The sequence below is a fragment of the Bos mutus genome, chromosome 22 (genome assembly GCF_027580195.1).
Source record: "Bos mutus isolate GX-2022 chromosome 22, NWIPB_WYAK_1.1, whole genome shotgun sequence".
In the NCBI taxonomy this organism is placed as follows: domain Eukaryota; kingdom Metazoa; phylum Chordata; class Mammalia; order Artiodactyla; family Bovidae; genus Bos; species Bos mutus.
This window is the reverse complement of record NC_091638.1, coordinates 11,600,093-11,622,574: the sequence shown is the minus strand read 5'-3', so window position 1 is coordinate 11,622,574 and position 22,482 is coordinate 11,600,093. Positions and strand designations below refer to the sequence as shown.

General features: G+C 44.4%; 1 protein-coding gene across 2 annotated transcripts in view; it reads right to left on the bottom strand.

The window, feature by feature from the left end:
* The window catches only part of CTDSPL (CTD small phosphatase like), a 124,705-nt gene that overhangs the window by 30,161 nt on the left and 72,062 nt on the right, over positions 1 to 22,482 (bottom strand). For both annotated transcript variants that reach the window (XM_070360506.1, XM_070360507.1), the window contains exon 2: positions 753 to 907. In XM_070360506.1, coding sequence (XP_070216607.1) covers positions 753 to 907 — 155 coding nt within the window. The remainder of the gene's footprint in view (positions 1 to 752; positions 908 to 22,482) is intronic.

Genomic DNA, 22,482 nt, shown 5'->3' with positions numbered 1-22,482 from the left:
TCTTTCTGGGCACATGGTAGGATTATACTTTCATGCTCTTTGAAGTTAAGTATAATCATGGGAATAGCTTTGGCCAATAAAAAGTAAGCTGAAATGAGTCGTTACCTCCGAGTGAAAACTTTAACAGCCAGTGTGATTTACATATTCCTTTTTTTCCCTGACGTGACATGAGATTACTATTGTTATCCCTGCTTCCTTTTGGCTTATACTTCTGTAATTTTTTTTTTTTTTTACTCATTCTCTTACCTTGAACTGTTCTGAATCATTTGGTTTTGAATATGATGTCTGTTAGACAGCACGTGGGTAGAACTTGTTTTTACCTATTGTGATGATCTGACATAAAATTTTTTATTTGATATGTATAAAAGAATATATAACAAATGTTTATGACTAAACAAGGTAGTTAAATCCACTTGTATTTATTATCTGCTTTTTTCCAAGTTTCTGTTTCTCCTCTGGACTTTCCATTTCTTTGTCTGTTCCTGGTTCTTTAACTCTCTATTTCATACATTCAACCTCCCACAACAGAATGTGATAAAAATGTGAAGTGACTCTTCTAACTCGCATCAAATATGTTCTTTCGTTGTGAAATGGGAATGACTGACATATCCTGTAACAAAATGATGAACTTTTTTGGCAATTTCAAATCTTTAAGTTAATGGCTATACACATACTGTCAGAGAGTCTTCCTAAGGATGTTCGTCAAGGATGGGACAGAGAGCCCGCGGCGGCAGTCGAGCATTTGCACTGACCTTCTGGAGCCCACCGTTCTCCTCCACCAGCGGCGGAAGCACACCGGGGCTGCTGCCTGGCGGGGCATCCACATTGTAATCACGGAAGCAGCAGAAGAAGGAGCTGAGGATGCTGCGGCTCCTCTGCTTCTTCAGACTAACGTTGCACTGGGAGGCTGTGAAGAGAAACAGGGCCTAGTGTGGTCAACTGTAATTCGATGATACCCGAGACCAAGTCACAGCCGGAAGATGAAAGGTACCAGGACGTCCTTCTGAGAGACTGCTGTGTGACTCCTAGAGGGCCGGATGGCTGATGAAGTCCAGTCCTGCTGGCTGGATAGAATTCCCCTGACCTTGGCCCAGTGGGGGCTGTGTGCTCATTAGCTGACCCATCCCCGGGGTCAGGTGCCATCTGCATTCCTGAGCCCAGCAGATAAAGTCCTTCAACCCCGCACAAGCTCTACTTCAAAACACAGATCCTTGTAGGTACAAATCAGACCTGGCCCTCGCTGAGAAGCAGTTCTCTTTGAAGTGTGAAGAAAGACTCACTTGGAAAGTGGGTTCCTGGATGCTCCCTGCTCACCACAGACATAAGACTAACTTCATGGGTAAAAAAATAAGATGTGTGAGGGCACAAAGTAGCCCTCTTCTTAAATTCTGCCACTTGTCAAGGAGCTGATAAGAGCCTGGACCTAGAGAGCCTAGGGGCGGACGCTTCTGTCACACTTAAAACAGAAACTGCAGGAGAGATGGGACAGAATGCGAAGGTTGGCCAGGACAGAGCCCATCTTCATGAAACCCAGGGCAACACTGTGTCACCCACTCAGTCCCTGGCCTGCAATGGACTGAGGCTCCAGAGGGAGGGATGGGTCCTTTATGTTATCTAGGGCTCACAAGACAAGCTGCCACAAGTCAGAAATAAAAGGCAAAAATTAGTGCTGATGAGAAACACGCCTCCGGGGGGACGCTGACAACTTGGAGGTGCAGGAGCGTTTTGCCTGGGAATGCAGTCCCACCACATGCCACGTCTGGGTGGGTCAGCAGCGCTGCACACGGGCTACCGGCACAGGGCCCATGCTGGGGGCTGGCGGGAAAATCACCACCACAGGGAACTGTTCAGAACGCGTGCTATTGTGACTGGGTGTCCAGCTCTCCCACAAAGGGATTCTGGCATGATTCCTCTTTGTACACCGAGGGATTTGTATAGTACCCACCCTCTCAAGAGATCACAAAATCTTTGCTGGAAGTCTACAGGCTCCCTTCTACCAGCAGTAAAACCAAACGCATTCAGGTGGAAATTCTGAAAAAGGACAGAAAGGCTGTTTTGCCAGCAGCTCGACAGACAGGCCTGGATGGTTTCTAGCCAGGGGTTGGGCATTTGGCCTAGGAAGTGTAAACTTAAGATCCTCAGTGGGAATTCCCTGGTGGTCCAGGGGTCAGGACTTGGGAGCTTTCATTGCGGGCGCCTGGGCTCAATCCCTGGTCCGGGAACCAAGATTCTGCAAGCCACAAGGTGTGGCTGGGGAAAAAAAAAAAAAAAAAGATTTTCATTCACTCAAGATGAACTTGAGAACCATGAATCTTCAGAAAAGCTGGCTATTTTTTTTTTTTCTTATGAACCCTTAGGTAGGTCAAAGGGCATCCATTTTCTCATTTCAGGCTCCACACGCCTGGCCCGACTAGACCAGGCCACGAGGACCACCAGGCACAGAGACCTCCTGCACAGCAGTGGTGGCAGCGACAGTGACCACTATTCCCCAGGGCTGGCCCTCTGGGTGGAGCACTTCACAATTCTCATCTCAAACCACCCTCCCAGCCACCCAAGGAGACAGGTGATTGCTTCTACCTCATTGCCGAGAAAATGCAGCTAGGAAGTGCTTGTGCCAGGACTCAAACACAAGTGGGCCTGTTTCCAGAGCACGTGCTTTCCCCACACACCACGCTGAAGACAATCCTGAAACAGCTCGGGTCAGATTAAGATGGAGGGAACATGCCAAATGGGGAGAAAAACATGGCCATAAACTCATATTTAATATAAATGATTGCTTAAGCTGTTCTGCTGTTACTATGGGTGTTTTAGTTTTTATGGCTCACTCAAATAACTTAGTCAGAGGGAGAAAAAACTGTCTCTTCTCTGGTTGACAGTACATTTCTCTACAAGTAAACAAGCTGTTTGTTCATGTCTTGCAGACAATGAGCTGTTAACACCCAGGCCGGGCAGTAAATAGCTCTGCAAAACCCACTTTCCTGGGTCCTGTTTTCATCAACAGATCACATAAATCTTCCCCATAACTAACAAACTAACCTATATATTAAAAAAATTCCTGACTCTGGAGATCATGAGCTACTTATAACTTCTACCATATGATTACTTGCCTGTTTGGCAGCCACAAACAGGGCTCTGGGTTACTATTTGCTTGGGTCACTTGGCAAACCATTGCCCCCAGTGGGGAAATGGCAGCTCACTCTGCTCCCTGATCGGTATAGGAAGAGGTGAAGCAGCTCAACTGGTCTCACGGCCAGGGCTGTGGGAGGGTCCGGGCATCTTCCTGCTAAATACGGTCAACATCAGGGCCTGCAGGAACCACCTGGAAGCTGGGGGTTCTGAATCGTCTAATCACTCTTGGGCTGGGCTGGGCCTCTCAAAAGCAGGCTAGCAGGGGAAATGGATAGATTTCCTGAGGACCAGTATGAGCCTCACCCCGCCCGAGACCCTCGCTTCCCTGAAAAGGTCAAGGTAGGGCTGGGTGGGTCTCCTGACCCTGCTGCCTTCCACCCCAGTGACCACCTCTCCACTGGCTACAATCCAGAGGCCCTTGATTTACTCATAAGCCTCTGCTAAAAGGGTTTCACAGTTGATGTATGAAATCAAAATCTATGTTGCCATGGAAAAATGTTTATAACATTAGGTCGAAAAAGCGAGATAAATGTATATCTGACTTGATCATAATTGTGCAAAACAAACGAAAAGAGATTACAATAGAGAAACGCCTGGCAAAATATATATATCAATATTAATGGAAATTGTCAGATACGAGTATTTATATCTTTCTTCTGTATTTTCTAAATGCTTGGTGGTCATTATATTTTACTCTAACAATGCAGAAAGAAAATAGTCTTGTTAAGCTTTCTTTCAGCAACTTTGTAAAGCTCAGAAGAAACCACATCCTACTCCTAAGCTTAACCCTTTAGACTTATTCCTCTGCTTTCCATTCTGGGAGGTTTGAAGGGAAAAGCAGGAGAGGGCAACACTGTAAGCCCTGCAGGAGGCCAATGGCCTGGCTGTGGTGGCCCACGCTCACCCCCAGATGGCAAGATCACCAGCATGGAACACACCTACCAAACCAGACCAGATGAGGCCCGTGTGAAAAGAAGGCGCCAAGTCCGTGGTCTGTCCCAGCAGAGTGCTTTCCACTGGCTTTCTCACCTGGCAGCCCACCTGGCCTCTCACTGTCCCTGGACACACAGGCGGCCCTGCTCCTTCTCTTTGCTTAGTCTTGACTCAGCCTCTCACCACCTGTCTTCATTCGCCCCTTTGAATGTCCCTACTGATAACACGAGCGGTCTCATGGTGGCCCAGGGGGCCAGAAGATGGTCTGTATCAGAATTGTTAACAGTAAGATATTAAAAAAAGACAGTTTAATACACACACCTCCTGGTTACACTGAGTTTAAGAATATTTTGGAGGAGTAAAGGGATAGGAACTTCAAACATCAGTCTCAAACATTTCATAAAGATACCCATGTTTTATCAGATTTAGGAGGCAAACATCATCAAAAAATCATTCTAAAGCTTTCTCTTGCTTTCCCCTGGATCATCTTCCTACTCCTCTCCATGCCCACATGTGCACCTGACTTCTGGTTTCTCTAAGGCAGACTCTTCATCACACTCACAGCCTACCTCCCGCTCCTCCTCTCCGCATTCCCCACTTCTAGAACATCCCTGTTCTTCAGGGGCTGGTTCAAAGCCCACTTCTTGGAAGAAGCCTGTTCCAGTGGAAAGGGTTTATTCCTCAGCCACTGAGCTCCCCAATAAACATGTGTATGTCTAGGCTACATCGTCAGCCCATTCCTCTCTCCCAATTTCCAGGCCACTTTATCCACCTGCCCGCCAGACAGATGTGGTCTCTGGATGCCTCCTAGGAACCCCTCACCCAGCAGGTCCCCTCTTCAGCTGGGGCATCAATCTCCTGGTATAAACATCCATGCTTCTCCCTCTCATTAAGTCACTGGTTTTGATATTCTTAGCAGCTCTTAAACCTGTCCGCAACAATGCCCTGGCTCTGTCATATCCCAGCTGAGGCCCTCAGCTTCTGTCTCCGGACCACTATGACAGCTGTGAAGCTTGTTTCACTGCTGCTGATTCTGAGTCCCCTAATAACTACTGACAGGACCCACTGAGATGTAGCCCGACAAGCGAGGAGACGGTTTGGTGGTCCTAAGTGTGGCCTCTGCAGTCAGCTTCCCAGGTACTGCCTCGACCAGCAAATGTATGTATGGGACCCAAGTTATATGACTTAGGCTTATTGTGAGAGTTAAATGAGTTCTTACCAAGCACTCGGAATGATGCCTATCACACGGTAAGCGCTTCATAAATGTTAGCTCTTATCACTACCATGAGTCTCCTAAAAGCTTTTGCTTCATACAGGAGTAGGGGTTCTGCAGGTAAACCTTGGATCACAGGCTGGATTCCGTGGGTACACGTTTGTTCCCTGGCACCTGACAATTAAGAGGCCCAACTTACTATGACAGATCTTGGTCACTTACACCGTAATTTAGAAATGCAAAACTAGAAAAATCTCAGAAGTGAGTTTAGTCAACTGGAGAGGCAGAGATGAGAAAAGAAGAAGGAAGAAAAGGAAGGGTGAGGTGTCCAGATGAATGCTGCTGGGGCTGTTCACCTGCTTTCCCTTAGGAAAAGAACACTGCTTTCAAGACGAGGTGATGGAGCATCCACTGGCTCAGCTCTCCTCTGCTGGGCTCTGCGCCTGCCCATCTGCTTCTCACCTGGGAGCTCCTTGCCCCTCACTGTGCATCAAAAGGAGCACCCTCCCAGGTGAGGAGGCCAACAGACCCAACAAGTCTCTCCTGCAGGCTCCCCTCCTGGGCCATTCTGTTCTGCCATCTCCCTCAGGCCCTGGGCGTGCAGGTCCGTCAGAAGGACCGCCCTGCTTCCTCTCTTAGTTCTGCTAAGGAAGATGTGCTCATGGTTGCTCCCAGCAGCTGTCCTTCTCTCCATACAGGTGTTTGGCCCCTGAACATGGACTCCCATAGGGTAGGACTGGGAGATCCCTGGCAGGGCCAGATGGGGTGATCCTAAGATGTCTCCATTTCTCTGAGCAGCCCTAGGTAGGAAACCCTTCTCTGAGAAATCCTGAGAAAGGCTGTAAAGAGCTGGAGATGTTGGGCACGGGCCTCATCCATGTTCCCAGTGCCCTCTGACCATGTGGGGAGTGTGTGACCTTGAGGACAAACAGGCACGGGGCTCTGTTTTCCGGGACACATTCTGAGAGCAAACGCTTCCCTCTCCACCGCTGGACTTGATGTCACTGCAGCCGAGAAGATGAAGACCCTGCTTCCCACTCTTTCTCCGCCAAGGGCTGGGGAGCTTCCACCCTCCAGCACAGCAGACGAGGGGCTTTGAGAGTGCCTACAGATGGGGCAGCTGACATGAGAGCAGAGATGGCTGCCTTCTTTGAGTCTTCAGTCCTCAGGGTAAGACAGGAATCATCCCAAATACCTTCCCAATCCCTCTGGGCAGAGTGCTGGCCCAGCAGCAAGAACCAATATCTTCAAAGCATCAGCTGCCGATGGGGAGCGTAGTAGAAATACAACATTTTTGCTTATCAGGATCCATCACCTGTCCTTCTGGTTAAAGTTCCACCACTGTCCGCCCAACCAACTCTCAGTGCATCGCCACAGCCCAGCCAATCAGAGCTATGTGATAGGCTTAGGGACAGGCATGTGACCCAAGCTGGGCCAAGGAACATTAGCCTGGGGACTCAATGCTACAGCTATTGAAGATGTTCTTTCTTTGTTGGTTTGCAAAACTGGCAGGATATAAGCCTGGAGCCACTAGGGCTATCTTGGCCACCAAGTGAGAAGCACCTACCTGATCACATGAGCCAACACTGCGGAGAAAGTAACTGGGCTGTGGACAGGGACAGGCCTCAGACAACACCATCTGTGGACCTGGTTTCAATACACCAGAACTTTCTGGCATTTTAAGCTATATGAAAGAATAGATTCTCTTTTTCTTTTAAGCCAGTATGGATTGGGGTTTATGTTATTTGGAATGGAAAGGATTATCCCCTGAAGATGTGGGCTCCTAGGCATGGCAATGTAGAGACACTGATGAATCACACAGGCACTGTCCTAACCTCACGATACGCACGCCCAGGAGGAGACACGGGAATAAGCAATTCTGATACAGAACAACCCTTGTTACAGTGGGGTAGCCCAGGGCATGGCTGGGGCCTGGAGAAGGGCTCATGGTCTAGATTTGGGGCATGGAGGGTAGGAGTGATTTCTTAGAAAGAAGTCTGAGAACTGGGCTGACAGCTTCAAAACATTGTTGGAGGGGGCAGGGAAGTAGGGAAACAGCAGTGTGTCAAGGCCCTGAAGTGAGAGGAGCATGAAATCTGAGAAATCAAAGTGGTGAAGAGTATGAGACGGGGGTGAAGTCAGCAAGGCCTTTGTAAACCATGGTGATGAGTCTGGATTTGATTCTATGAACACGGAGAGTGGTGTGATCAGATTTGTACCACACGTGTCATGGCTTTGACTTCCGTAATTGGAACTACGGAGTTTAAATTTTAGATTATGGCTAATGTAGGCTATTATATAAAAGATTTCCAGGATATTTAAAAATCACAGATGTGGACTCTTTCTGTGTAAAGCACCTAGAATGGAACTTCTTATTTAAAAATCGACTTTAAATACAAGTTACATGGAAATAAAATGGGCTTTAGAGGGACATTTGGGTTCAAGTCTCAGCCCTGCATTTTGTCTGTCAGTGTGAATTCATCTACCTAACCCACACCAGTAACATGGGCGTACTCACCCTCCCAGGGTTGTTGCATGGATGCAGTGGAAACAGGATATGTTTGTGTACGAGAGAAAGTCTACCAGTGCCTTAAGATACAGCAACAAAACTTTCCGTCTAAGCCCAGTGCACTGCTGCACTATGAACAGAAGTTAGCTTGTACCCAGACGACAGTACTCACAAAAACAGCCTGGCTTTAGGAGAAAACACGTAGGCAGACCCATTTTGTTTTTGGTTATGTGAATTCTAAACTTAGAACGTGAAGAAGCTCTTTAGAACTCTACCTCCTATCTAGTGAAGGCTTCTTTGTATAATAATAATAATGTTAGAAAGTAAACAAGTAAGAACCAGGTCCACATGTGAAACTTAAAGTAAGCCCTAGAATTCAGGCCTTTTCAAGGAAGTCTTACTTGAAATATGATCAGAAATAAAGTGTTGTAGTTAAAAGCATGGAATGCCATGGGGAAAGTCCACCGAGACTGATGGTGGGGTTTGGTCTGTCACTGGGACGAGAGGAAGAAGGCACCACTGAACCCACAACCAGTGGGCATAAGAGGCCGAGAAGGGCGTGTCTTCTGGTCATCCTCTTCTACTTCCTGACCTGACTGGCTTCCTTCTGGATCCAGACCCCAAGGCCAGCGTTTCCTAGTTACTGTGGTAGTTGCCCACGCCGCACCACCACTGCCCTTTGACAATTCTTACGTTCTGACCTGGTTTCAATTCCAGATGTAGAGAGGCTTAGGAACCATCCCGAACCCCAGGCTGCAGAACCAGAATATCTGGAGTTTACCCAGGATCAGGGTTTTGCACACCATCCTCTGTGAGCATCGCACAACCATCCTTGTCTCTGATCTGGTCTATAACTCCCAGCGTCGCCCCGCCACCCCCATCTCTATATGATCAAAAGAGTGATTCAGGGTCAAGACGAAAGTAGCTGACACGTGGGTGGGAATGTTTGCTGCTGCTGCTGCTGCTGCTAAGTCATTTCAGTTGTGTCTGACTCTCTGCAACCCCAGAGACGGCAGCCCACCAGGCTCCTCTGTCCTTGGGATTCTCCAGGCAAAAACACTGGAGTGGGTTGCCATTTCCTTCTCCAATGCCTGTGAATTCATCCCCAATCATTCAAGTGTCTCCCCAAGAGAAGAAACTGCACCTTGGCAGCTACAGAGGTCAAGGTTCACCTTTCATTCCCACGGTGCCAAGCCAGCCTGAGTGCTGGCACGGGGTCCAGACTGCCAAAGACCCAGTGTAACAGAATTTCTAGGAGAAAACTGACTTAACACACAAAGTCTACGGCTAAGGTGTCAAAGCACCGAAACCTGCCCTCAGAACCAGTTTCTTTCATGTCTCGAGCAGAACCGAGAAAGGTACTACACGGTAGATTCGCGTCATCCACGTTATTTACAGCAGAATATTAAAAATACGCAGATACCAATGTTATCAGAGCTGCAAAACTGGACACCAGAGTTTCCCAAAGAAAGACTATTTCTCTACCCCTGTGGATGTCAGAGCACAGTACAACCCTGAAGAGGCCATACGACTGCATTTACAACCACATTACCACGGAAAAAGCTAAACACACTTTTTTAAGGAAAGAGGGGGAGTTCCTCTCAAGGGTCGGCTTTTAAATGAATGCACCATTTCTTCTCTTCCAGAATTGGGCTGCAATCTCTGGAATGCATCCCAGGGCCATGGTTTGGAATGACTGTCTAACAGGAAATTCTGGGCAGTCTGTGCATACATTACATTCCTTTCCCACCCTGAACGAGTCGTCAACAAACACAACTTTCCTCTGTTGGAATAAAATGGGAGGTGTGGGTGTGGGGAGAGGCCAGGGCACAGACAGCGCAGGGTTCAAAAGCAGATGTGGCTGCTGAGATTTCAAACATCTCTCGCTCCTAGAAAAAGGACTTAAGTCACTTTTTGAGATGTTCCATCAGTCCCGACTCTATTTGCAAAGGATCGATTTGCCCAGGGAATTACATCCGCCACTCTCTGAAAGAAACGTGCCTTTGGAAGCTCTTTTTTCCTGCTGCAGCCTGGAACTGGCAGTGGTTCCTCTAGCAGTGAGAAATAAAGGTGGGGGGCCGGCAAGGGCTGATGGCTAAGAACTGGGCAGGAAAAGCCCTGATCTCATCCTCCAGAGGTGGGAGGATGTGCTTCCTCGGTTCACGGCTGGCTCCTAAGAGCCCGCATCAGCTGAGGGCCTTGTTTGTGTGAGCCCTGACACAGCTCACCCGTGGCCTTCACCATGTGCAGTTCCCCATACCATCACCCCATTTTCCAATGAGAAAATCAAGGCTCAGAGTCCATACGAGTATGCAGGGAGGGTTCTGGGGTTCAAAGCCACAGCAACCGGCTGTAGGGCTCCTGGCCTCCCAACCCATTTCCCTGTCTCTCCCCAGCACTTGATGGATTTGGGTTTTATTTCCAGGGAGAAGCTCTGAATATGAGGCCTTGGACCACCTGCCTTCACTCCAAACACTGTACTCTGAAAAGCCCAAAATGAACCTATAACACTCCCAGCAGCCCTATGAGATGCAGCCAGACACAGAGGATGTGCCTGACCCCTGAATGTCTCTGGGCCATCAAACTCTGTGACAGCATCCCAGGAAGGCCCCTCGGCTGGGAATGCCTTTCCTGGCCTCAGTGCTCCTGCAAACCCCTGTGCCCACGTGACGCAGCTCCTGTTGCAGGGCTGGAGATACACCGGGTCTGTGTGGGTCTAGAATATGAACTTTTAACCATCACTGTACAGAGTCTGTTTTTCATACTGAAAGCCAAAATCAGTAGCGGAACAAAGGATTTAAACAGACAACAGACTTATCTTGAGGAAGCAAAGGTTGACATTTAACAGTAATCAAATTAACGAAATGTTTAAACAACAAGGCCCAGTTGTGGATCTAATAAATGAGCAGAAATGATAAAAATAAAAACAGACAGCCAATGGTGGTAATGTTTTGATGGCCTGGGCCCATTTTCTCACATGTTGCTGGTAACTCCATTATCTGGAACAAGCCATATGAAAAACAGGTGAGTGATGTGTCAAAGACCTTGCTGCACTCACACCAGCGGTCTGAGCATCCAGCAGAGCAGGGATGCTTAATTAAATCAGCGCAAGCAACTGGAGCGAATATTGTGCAGCCACAAGAAATGACCATCGTGAAGACACGTGGGGAGGCACATGTGGTCAATGTCAGGCAGGGCATCTCAGACGCTGTGCTGTTCAGCGCTTGTGACTTTGTCTTCTGCTCTGGACAAGCTGGGGAAGGCAGCTTCCAGAAGGTTCCAAGCAGCTACCTCCTTGGAACACATGTTGTTCATGTCTGAGTTCCTAAGCCTAGAAATACATTGGTGCAAAACAGGCCTGTTGTAATGGATGTTTACTGAACAAGCAGATGTGTGAAAGGTAACTCAGAACAATGAAAACGACTGATCTGTTAAGCAACAGCTTCTGAGATTCTTTAGGAGCACACTCAGCCCCGCAGCACGCCTTTCTTGGGAAGTGCTCTTGCCCACAACAAGCCTCCCTCCTCCAAGCAGTTTCAATCTATGCCACGCACACATGGCCAAAGAAGCCAACGCACAGCTCCTGGCTGCGTTTAGTAAAGGTCACAACTCCTGCTTTCTATAAAATAAACAGTGCACGTTTTCTGAAATCAGAGAGATTATATGAAATTCGCCAGTGGAGAAGGAAATGGCAACCCACTTCAGTACTCTTGCCTGGAAAATTCCATGGACAGAGGAGCCTGGTGGGCTACAGTCCACGGGGTTACAAAGAGTTGGACACGACTGAGTGACTTCACTCTAAGTAAGCACAGCAATCTCTGGATACTAGGACTAGGTTAATTACAATTTTTCTTTATATTTTTGTATCACTTCTCAATTTCTATAATCTACTCATATGTATAGTGGAAAAAACTGAGTAAATATTTAAAATGCTTATTGCTACTTAAAAAAATATATATGAATGTTTTTACATTTCATGAGATACCCTTCTACAACCTTAGTTTGATTGGTTGTATTGGATTCCACTGAATGGATGTGCACTGTGCCACAATTAAACTAACTTTGCATATTTGTGTTGTTTCCTTTAAAAATGTGTCATTAAATGCTGCAGTTTGTTTGCAACAGCAATGCTGGGAACAGTCTAGCTGTTTATCAGTGTGGGACAAAATATAATACATCCCAGATGTGCAACATTACACAGTTGTCAAGGAGAAGGCTGCAGTTCCATGTGCACTGATAACAGCTAACACTTATCTTATGTAAGATGCACCAGGCGGTGTTCCATGCACTTTATATATATCTTGACTCACTCAATCCTTTCAGTAATCTTATGAGGTAAGGACTATTATTACACTCGTTTTCTAGACGAGGCCCAGAGAAGTTAAGAAACTTGCTCAAGATGACATAGCTAGTAAGTACTAGGCTTTATTCAAACCCTACTGGTCTGGGCTCTTAACCTCCGTACTATACAGCCTGATAATGGAGCACATTCTGAGATACAGTAAATAAGAGAAGCAGGGTACACTGAAACATACAGTGTGCTACCATCAACCTTCAAATACAAAATCAAATAAATTAACAAAATAAAAAGCACAAGCATGTGCATATTCTTATTGATGGAAAGAGTGTCTCTAGAAGGATTTACTAATGTAAGTAATTGCTTGCCCCATGGGAGAGGAATGTAGAACACACCAGAAAGGAGGAAAAATTACTTTAGTATCCTTTGGATTTTGCATCACGTATTAAAATAATAATGGCATACTCTGCATCATGCATTATAATAAGTAAAAAACTAAACCATCAAAAATAATACTGCAGGGAGCATAGCGTACATAATTTTATGTGCACATCTGACTTATCCCCTTAGAAGAAATTCCTAGAAGTATAATTGCTTTTCAAAGGTCAAAGTCTTTGAGAAAAAAAAAATGTCAAGCCTCTAGATAACTGTGGACAATCTGCCGCCTAGAGAGGCGGTGTTGATGTGCACCCACCCCCTCACGGGGTGCTCCACTTAGGCTGTGCAAACACAGAGACTTGAAAGGGCCTCTGCCAAGCTGAAAGGTGAAGACGGCAACGTGCTGCTGCTTTAATTTGCATTTCTCGGGCTGCCATCTGAGTTCTACAATCTTCCGTATACTTTCTGGTCATTTCTATTTCTTCTTTTGAAAACTGGTTGTACATTGTTTTGCCTTTTATATTTTGACTTACAAAAGTTTCTTTGATATATATCAGAAACATAATCCTTGGACTAATCTGTACGCTGGAAACTGTCTCTGCTTTCAGTCTCCTACTTTTTTAAAATAGCAGTTACATATGTGCAGAAGTTTTAAGGAAATCAAATCTTAATATTTTTCAACTGATTCCTTCCCAGCCTATTATATACTATTCACTTATATTTTCTTCTAGTTCTTCTTTAAGTATTTTATCTGTTTGGAGTTTATTCTGGTATACAATAGGCTATATGAACCTACCTTCCCCTCAAAAGACTAGTTAAATATACTAATAATATTTACTGAATAATTCATCCTTATACAATGATTTGGGGATTCTGTTCTACCCTATTCCATTCCATCTGATCCCACTCCACTCCTTTACTTGTGCCAGTAATATATAGCCTTGCTACTGCAGATTTATTGTTTTATATTTAATACTATCAGTCCCCATTTATTATTTTTTCAAAAACTTCTTGGATAGTCTAATCCTTTATGCTTCCAGATGAATGTCAGAATCACTTTATCAAGTTCTAAAAAAGATACAACTGGGATTTACTCACATCAGGCTCATAAAATACACATGCACTAATTTTAGTTAATTCCATTAAGTAATTAAAGGAAGGTTAAAATTTAAAAGTTAAAAAAATCCATTTATTGTACCTTAGTCATAAAAACTGTGCCAAGATTAAAAGTAGCTTTGCCTATTAGCTTAAAAATAGGTTGTTAAAACTATGTTTTATGTAAAGTCCCCTGGTAACAACCTATGGGATTAACAACAACAACAAAGAAAACACCTATGGAAGAGACACATGCATACACACAAATGAGAAGGAATAAGTTCATGTCACTATTAAAAAAAACCCAGCAAAACACAAAGAACAAAGCCAGGAAAAAGAGAGCCAAAAATGTAACAAGACTGACAGAAAACAATTAACAAAATGTAAGACCTTCCCCATCAGTAATTACTATAAACATAAACAGATTAAACTCCCCAATCAAAAGACACAGATTGATGGAGTGGATTAAAAAAATAGGCTGAAAGTGAAAGACTAGAAAAAGATAATCTTTGCAAATGGTAACCAAGATAAAGGAGAGTTTTACTTATACAGACAAAGTAGACTTTAAGTCAAAAACTGTCATAAGAGACAAAAAAGAACATTATCTAATGGTAAAAGGGTCAACTCACCAGGAAGACATAACAATTATAAATATACATGCAAAAACATCAGAGCACGAAAAAATGGACAGAACTTAAGGGAGAAATAGACAGCAACACGGCAACAGTAGGAGGTTTCAATAACCCACCAGTAATGGATAACATCTAGAGAAGACAAATAAAGAAACAGAGGGCTTGAACAACACTTTATTTCAAATGGACCTAGCAGACATATTCAGAACATCCCACCCAGCAAGAGAATAACATATATACTTCTCAAATGCACATGGAACATGCACTAGGACAGATCATGGATTAAGTCACAAAACAAGCCTTAAACAAATTTAAGAAGGCTAAAATCATACCTAGTATCTTTTCTTAGCACAACGGAATTAAACTGGAAATCAAGAGCAGAAGAAAAACTGGAAAATTCACAATTATGTGGAAGTTAAACAGCATACTCTTGAATGATCAACAAGTCAGAGAAGAAATTAAAAGGAATTAGAAAATATCTTGAGGCAAATAAAAATGAAAACACAACATACCCAAACTTATGGGATGTAGAAAAAGTATGAAGAGGGGATTTTATAGTAGTAAATACCTACATTAAAAAAGAAGAAAGGTCTCAAGTAAATAACCTAACTTTACACTTCAAGAAATTAGAAAAAGAAGAACAAATAAAGTCCAGAGTTAAAAGAAGAAAGGAGACGATAAAGATTAGAGTTGCTGTTGTTCAGCTGTTCAGTTGTGTCTGACTCTCTGCAACCCCATGGACTGCAGCACACCAGGCTTCCCTGTTCTTCACCACCTCCCAGAGTTTGCGCAAACTCAAGTCCATTGAGTTGGTGATGCTGACTCAATTAGAGTAGAAATAAACAAAATAGAGAACAGAAAAACAATTTTAAAAATTAATGAAACTGAGTTGGTTTTTTAATAAAACCAACAAAATTGACAAATGTTTAGCTAGACTAACAGAAAAAGAGAGAAGACTGAAATAAGTAAAATCTGTAATGAAACAGGAGACATTACAACTGATGTCAAAGAAATAAACAGGATTATAAGAGACAACTGTGAACAATTATATGCCAAGACTTCCCTGGTGGTCCAGTGGTTAAGAATCCACCTGCCAATGCAGGGGTCCCTTCCCTGGTCTGGGAAGATCCTGCACGCTGCGGAGCAACCAAGCCCACGTGCCACAACGACTGAGCCCACGCTCTGCAACTACAGAAGCCGACGAGCCGGGAGCCTGTGCTCCACACTGAGAAACCACCTCAGTGAGAAGCTCACACACCACAACAAAGAGTAGCCCCTGCTTGCTGCAGCTATAGAAAGCTCATGCACAGCAATGAAGACCCAGCACAGCCAAAATAAATTAAAAAATAATTATATGCCAACAAGTTGGAAATCTAGAAGAAACAGATAGACTCCTAGAAACATACAACCTACCAAGAATGAGTTAAGAAGAAATAGGAAATATGAACAATCCAATAACGATTGGGAGACTGAATCAATTATTAAAAATCTCTCAATAATGAAAATCCCAGGGCCAGATGGCTACACTGGAGAATTCTACCAAACATTTAAGAAATTACTAATGCCAGTCCTTTTCAAACTTTTTCAGAAAGGTACACAGAAGGACAATAATACTTCAAACTCATTTTATGAGGCCAGCATTATCCTAATACCAAAGCCAGACAAAGACACCACAAGAAAAGAAAACCTCAGGCCAACAGCCCTGATGAATATAGATGTAAAAGTCCTCAACAAAATACTAGCAAATCAAATTTAATAGCACATTAAAAGAATCACATGCCATGACCAAGTGGGATGTGTCCCTGGGATGCAAGGATGGTTCAACACACAAGAGCGAATCAATGTGATGCACCATAACAGAGTGAAATATAAAGATCACATGATCATCAACAGATACAGAAAAGACATCTGACAAAATTCAACACTGAATCATGACAGAAATAATTTAAAAACTAGGATTAAAAGAAAAATAACATAATAAAGGCGATATGAAATATCTCACAGTTGACATCATACTAAAGGTAAACAACAGCAAGCTCTTCCTTTAAGATGTGGACCAGGCAAAGATGCCCACTCTGACCACTTCTATTCAATACAGTACTGGAAGTGGGAGCAACTGGGTAAGAAAAAGAGATAAAAGGATCCAAATCAGAAAGGAAGAAGTAAGATTATCTCAGCTCACAGATGACGTGATTTTACAGTATAATAGAAAACTCTAAGGATTCCACAAAAGAACTATTAGAATTAATAAATGAATTCGGCAAACTTGTTGGACACAAAAGCAACGTATAAAAATCAGTTGCGTGCTCGCTTCGGCAGCACATATACTAAAAAAAAAACAACAAAAAAAAACAGTTGCTTTTTTATCCACTTATAATGAACAATACAAAAGGGAAATTAAGAAAACAATTGGATTTATAATAGCATATAATGAAAGCCTAAATACTTAGGAATAAACTTAACCAAGGAGGCAAAAAACTTCTACATTGAAAACTACAAAGACTGGTGAAATAAATTAGACAGAACAAAAGGTAAGATAGTCTGTATGCATGGATTAGAAGACAATACTGTTAAAATGTCCACACTACCCAAAGCAATCTACAGCGTCAATAATCCCTATCAAACTCCCAAAGGGTTTTTTTTTTTTTTTTTTTTTTGGCAGAAATATTAGAAAACACAATCCCAGAATTCATAAGGAATCACAGAGGATGCCAAATAGTTAAAACAATTTTGAGAAAGAAGAACAAAACTGGAGGCCTCATATTTCCTGACTTCACAACATATTAGAGATTACAAAAGTGTTGTACTGGCATAAAGACAGATATACAGACCAAATGAACAAAACAGAAAGCCCAGAAATAAACCCATGCATACACAGTCAAATGATCTTCAACATGGGAGTCAGCCAAGACTACACAGTGGAGAAAGCACAGTCTCTTTAACAAATGGTATTTCTGAAAACCAGACATCCACATACCAGCAATATGATCGGACCTTTATATTATACCATAGACAAAAATCAACTCAAAATGGATTACAGATTTTAAATGTTAAGACCTAAAATTATAAAACTAGAAGAAAACAAAGGGGAAAGCTTCATAACACTGCTCTCGGCAATGATGTTTTAGCTATGAAACCAAAAGCATAGGTAATGAAAGCAAAAATAGATAACATTAAATTAAAAAGCTTCTGCACAGCAAAGGAAACAATCAACAGAATAAAAAGGCAACCAACAGAATGGGAGGAAATATCTGCAAATCATATTTTTAGTAAGAGGTTAATATCCAAAATATATAAAGCACTCTAACTCAACAGCAAGAAACCCCAAACAATCAGATTAATAAACTGACATTTCTCTTAAAGAATACACACTACAGCCAACAAGTATATGAAAAGATGTTCAATGTCACTAATTACCAGGGAAATGCAAATTAAAACTACAATGAGGTATCACCTCATACCTGTAAGGATGATTATCAGCAGAACAAAATAACAAGTGCTGGCGAGGGTGTGGAGAAAAGTGGAACGTTTGTGCCCTGTTGGTGGGAATTTAAAATGTGGTGGCTGCTGTGGAAAACAATGTGGAGGTCCCTCAAAAATGAAAAATCCCACATTTTTAATATTAAAAGTATCACCACCATGTGATACAATAATCTCACTTCCAGGTATTCATCCAAACGAACTGAAAACAGGGTCTTAAAGAGATATTTGCACTCTCATGGTCACTGCAGCATTATTCAAACTAGCGAAGAAGTAGAGAAGGCGATGGCACCCCACTCCAGTCCTCTTGCCTTGAAAATCCCATGGACGGAGGAGCCTGGTAGGCTGCAGTCCATGGGGTCGCAAAGAGTCGGACATGACTGAGCGACTTCATTTTCACTTTTCACTTTCATGCATTGGAGAAGGAAATGGCAACCCACTCCAGTGTTCTTGCCTGGAGAATCCCAGGGACGGGGGAGCCTGGTGGGAGGCCGTCCATGGGATCGCACAGAGTCGGACATGACTGAAGCAACTTAGCAGCAGCAGCAGAAGCAACTAAAACGTCCATCAGTGGATGAATGGATAAAGAAACTGCAGTGTGTGTGCATGTGTGTAATGGAATACTGCTGCTGCTATTGCTAAGTCACTTCAGTCGTGTCCGACTCTGTGTGATCCCACAGACGGCAGCCCACCAGGCTCCCCCATCCCTGGGATTCTCCAGGCAAGAACACTGGAGTGGGTTGCCATTTCCTTCTCCAATGCATGCAAGTGAAAGTGAAGTCGCTCAGTTGTGTCTGACCCTCAGAGACCCCATGGACTGCAGCCTTCCAGGCTCCTCCATCCATGGGATTTTCCAGGCAAGAGTACTGGAGTGGGGTGCCATTGCCTTCTCTGGATACTACTCAGTGTTAAAAAAAGAAGAAAATACTGTCATATGCTATACATGACTGTTCCTTGAGATCATCAGGCAAGATGAAAAAGTTCCAGAGACGTGATGTACAACGTTCATATGGTTAATAGTACTGAACTGTATACTTTAAAATTCATTAAAGAGTAGATTTCATGGCATGTGTTTTTTCTTCTAACCACATTAAAAAAAAAAAAAAAACAGTGGGCTTGGGAGGAAGCCACAGCTCCCACTGCTGGAAGGAACACCTCCTGTACTGTGTGAGCACTTCACATGCTCACCTGACACAATCTTCCCCTCACATAGGTATCACCACCCTCATCTGAATGGCCTAGAAGCCAGGCACCTAGGCTTGGCCCAAGGATGCACAGGTAGGTACCAAGTAGAAGCGTAATTTACACTCAGCTTGTTAGACTGCAAAGCCTACCCCTTTCTGCTCACTGTCATTATGACCAGCATACCATGGGCTCTCTCTCTCGTTCCCTCGGGCCTGTGAGTGACCCACGTGCAGTGGTGGGGCCTGTCCACTTCTGGCTCATCACCACCACAGCCTAACAGTGCAAGTGTCTTCTAGGTAATGGATGCATTTGCTTCTTCTTGTGGACAAGAGACACAATACATTGATAAAATTCCACTAAAAACTGCTATTATTGGGACAGAAGCATTACTAGTCAAAGGAGCAAACCAGTTCACTGGGAATGTGCTTCTTCTATGTTGGTTCTACAATTAAAATGTAATTGTATCTACATTTGATCTCTATCCAGTCACACTAGATAGTGGTTCACACCTGAGAAAAGGGAGGAAAGTGAAAGTCTCTCAGTCATGTCCGACTCTTTGAAACCCCATGGACTATACAGTCCATGGAATTCTCCAGGCCAGAAAACTGGAGTGGGTAGCCTTTCCCTTTTCCAGGGGATCTTCCCAACCCTTTTTATATTCATGCGGTTCTCAAGGCAAGAATACTGAAGTGGTTTGCCATTCCCTTCTTCAGTGGACCACATTTTGTCAGAACTCTCCGCCATGATGGAGAAGGAAATGGCAACCCACTCCAATATTCTTGCCTGGAGAATCCCAGGGACAGAGGAGCCTGGTGGGCTCCCGTCTGTGGGGTTGCACAGAGTCAGACATGACTGACGTGACTTAGCAGCAGCAGCAGCTCTGCCATGACCTGTCTGTTGTGGGTAGTCCTACACAGCATGGTTCATAGTTTCATTGAGCTAGTCATGTCCATGTGATCAGGTTGGTTAGTTTTCTGTGATTGTGGTTTTCATTCTGTCTGCTCTCTGATGGAGAAGGATAAGAGGCTTATGGAAGCTTCCTGATGGGAGAGACTGACTGAGGGGGAAATTGGGTCTTGTTCTGATGGGCAGGGCCATGTTCAGTAAATGTTTAATCCAATTTTCTGTTGATGGGTGGGGCTGTGTTCCCTCCCTGTTGCTTGTTCAGTTCAGTTTAGTCACTCAGTTGTGTCCGACTCTTTGCAACCCCATGAACTGCAGCATGCCAGGCCTCCCCGTCCTCTCTTCTTTTCACAGCTATTTGTAAGGCCTCCTCAGACAGCCATTTTGCTTTTTTGCATTTCTTTTTCTTGAGGATGGTCTTGATCCCTGTCTCCTGTACAATGTCATGAATCTCCAACCATAGTTCATCAGGCACTCTGTCTATCAGATCTAGTCCCTTAAATCTATTTCTCACTTCCACTGTATAATCATTAGGGATTTGATTTAGGTCATACCTGAATGGTCTAGTGGTTTTCCCTCAGTTCAGTTCAGTTCAGTTCAGTCGCTCAGTTGTGTCCGACTCTTTGCGACCCTATGAATCGCAGCACGCCAGGCCTCCCTGTCCATCAATAACTCCCAGAGTTCACTCAGACTCACGTCCATCGAGTCAGTGATGCCATCCAGCCATCTCATCCTCTGTCGTCCCCTTCTCCTCCTGCCCCCAATCCCTCCCAGCATCAGAGTCTTTTCCAATGAGTCAACTCTTCACATGAGGTGGCCAAAGTACTGGAGTTTCAGCTTTAGCATCATTCTTTCCAAAGAAATCCTAGGGCTGATCTCCTTCAGAATGGACTGGTTGGATCGCCTTGCAGTCCAAGGGACTCTCAAGAGTCTCTCCAACACCACAGTTCAAAAGCATCAATTCTTCGGCGCTCAGCCTTCTTCACAGTCCAACTCTCACATCCATACATGACCACAGGAAAAACCATAGCCTTGACTAGACGGACCTTTGTTGGCAAAGTAATGTCTCTGCTTTTGAATATGCTATCTATGTTTCTTCAATTTAAGTCTGAATTTGGCAATAAGGAGTTCATGATCTGAGCTACAGTCCACTCCTGGTCTTGTTTTTGCTGACTCTATAGAGCTTCTCCATCTTTGGCTGCAAAGAATATAATCAATCTGATTTCAGTGTTGACCATCTGGTGATGTCCATGTGTAGAGTCTTCTCTTATGTTGCTGGAAGAGGGTGCTTGCTATGATCAGTGTGTTCTCTTGGCAGAACTCTATTAGCCTTTGCCCTGCTTCATTCTGTACTCCAAGGCCAAATTTGCCTGTTACTCCAGATGTTTCTTGACTTTCTACTTTTGCATTCCAGTCCCCTATAATGAAAAGGACATCTTTTTTTGGGTGTTAGTTCTAAAATGTCTTGGAGGTCTTCATAGAACCATTCAACTTCAGCTTCTTCAGCATTACTGGTTGGGGCATAGATTTGGATTACCGTGATATTGAATGGTTTGCCTTGGAAACGAACAGAGATCATTCTGTCATTTTTGAGATTGCATCCAAGTACTGCATTTCGGACTCTTTTGTTGACCATGATGGCTACTCCATTTCTTCTAAGGGATTCCTGCCCACAGTAGTAGATATAATGGTCATGTGAGTTAAATTCACCCATTCCAGTCCATTTTAGTCCATTGATTCCTAGAATGTCGATGTCCACTCTTGCCATCTCCTGTTTGACCACTTCCAATTTGCCTTGATTCATGGACCTAATGTTCCAGGTTCCTACACAATATTGCTCTTTACAGCATCAGACTTTGCTTGCATCACCAGTCACATCCACAACTGGGTGTTGCTTCTGCTTTGTCTCTGTATCTTCATTCTTTCTGGAGTTATTTCTCCACTGAGCTCCAGTGGCATATTGGGCACCTACCGACCTGGGGAGTTCCTCTTTCAGTGTCCTATCTTCTTGCCTGTTCATACTGTTCATGGGGTTCTCAAGGCAGGAATACTGAAGTGGTTTGCCATTCCCTTTTCTGGTGGACCACATTTTGTCAGAACTCTCCACCATGAACCTTCCATCTTGGATGGCCCTACATGGCATGGCTCATAGTTTTATTGAGTTTGGCCTCATTTGACCTAAGGCCAAACTGTGGTGGAGGTAACGAAGATAATGGCAACCACCTTCAAAAGGTCCCATGCATGCACTGCTGCACTCGGTGCTGCTGACCCTGCAGCAGGCCCCTGCCGACCCATGCCTCCGCTGGAGACTCCTGGACACTCACGGGCAAGTCTGGGTCAGTTTCTTGTGGGGTCACTGCTCCTTTCTCCTGGGTCCTGGTGTGCACAAGGTTTTGTTTGTGCCCTCCAAGAGTCTGTTTCCCCAGTCCTGTTTAAGTTCTGGTGGTTCTATGGTGGGGTTAATAGTGACCTCCTCCAAGAGGGCCTATGCCATACCCAGGTCTGCTGCACCCAGAGCCCCTGCGGCAGGCCACTGCTGACCCAAACCTTCACAGGAGATGCTCAGACCTGGTTCTGGCTCAGTCTCTGTGGGTTGGGTGTGTGTTTTGTGCCCTTCCCAGGTCTGAGCAGCTCAGGTGACCAGGTGCTTAGCGAGTGCACTGTCCCAGGTGGACCATGTGTCTTAATCACCTCCCCGTCCTGGCCGCTTGGTTTTCTGGCTGTGCAC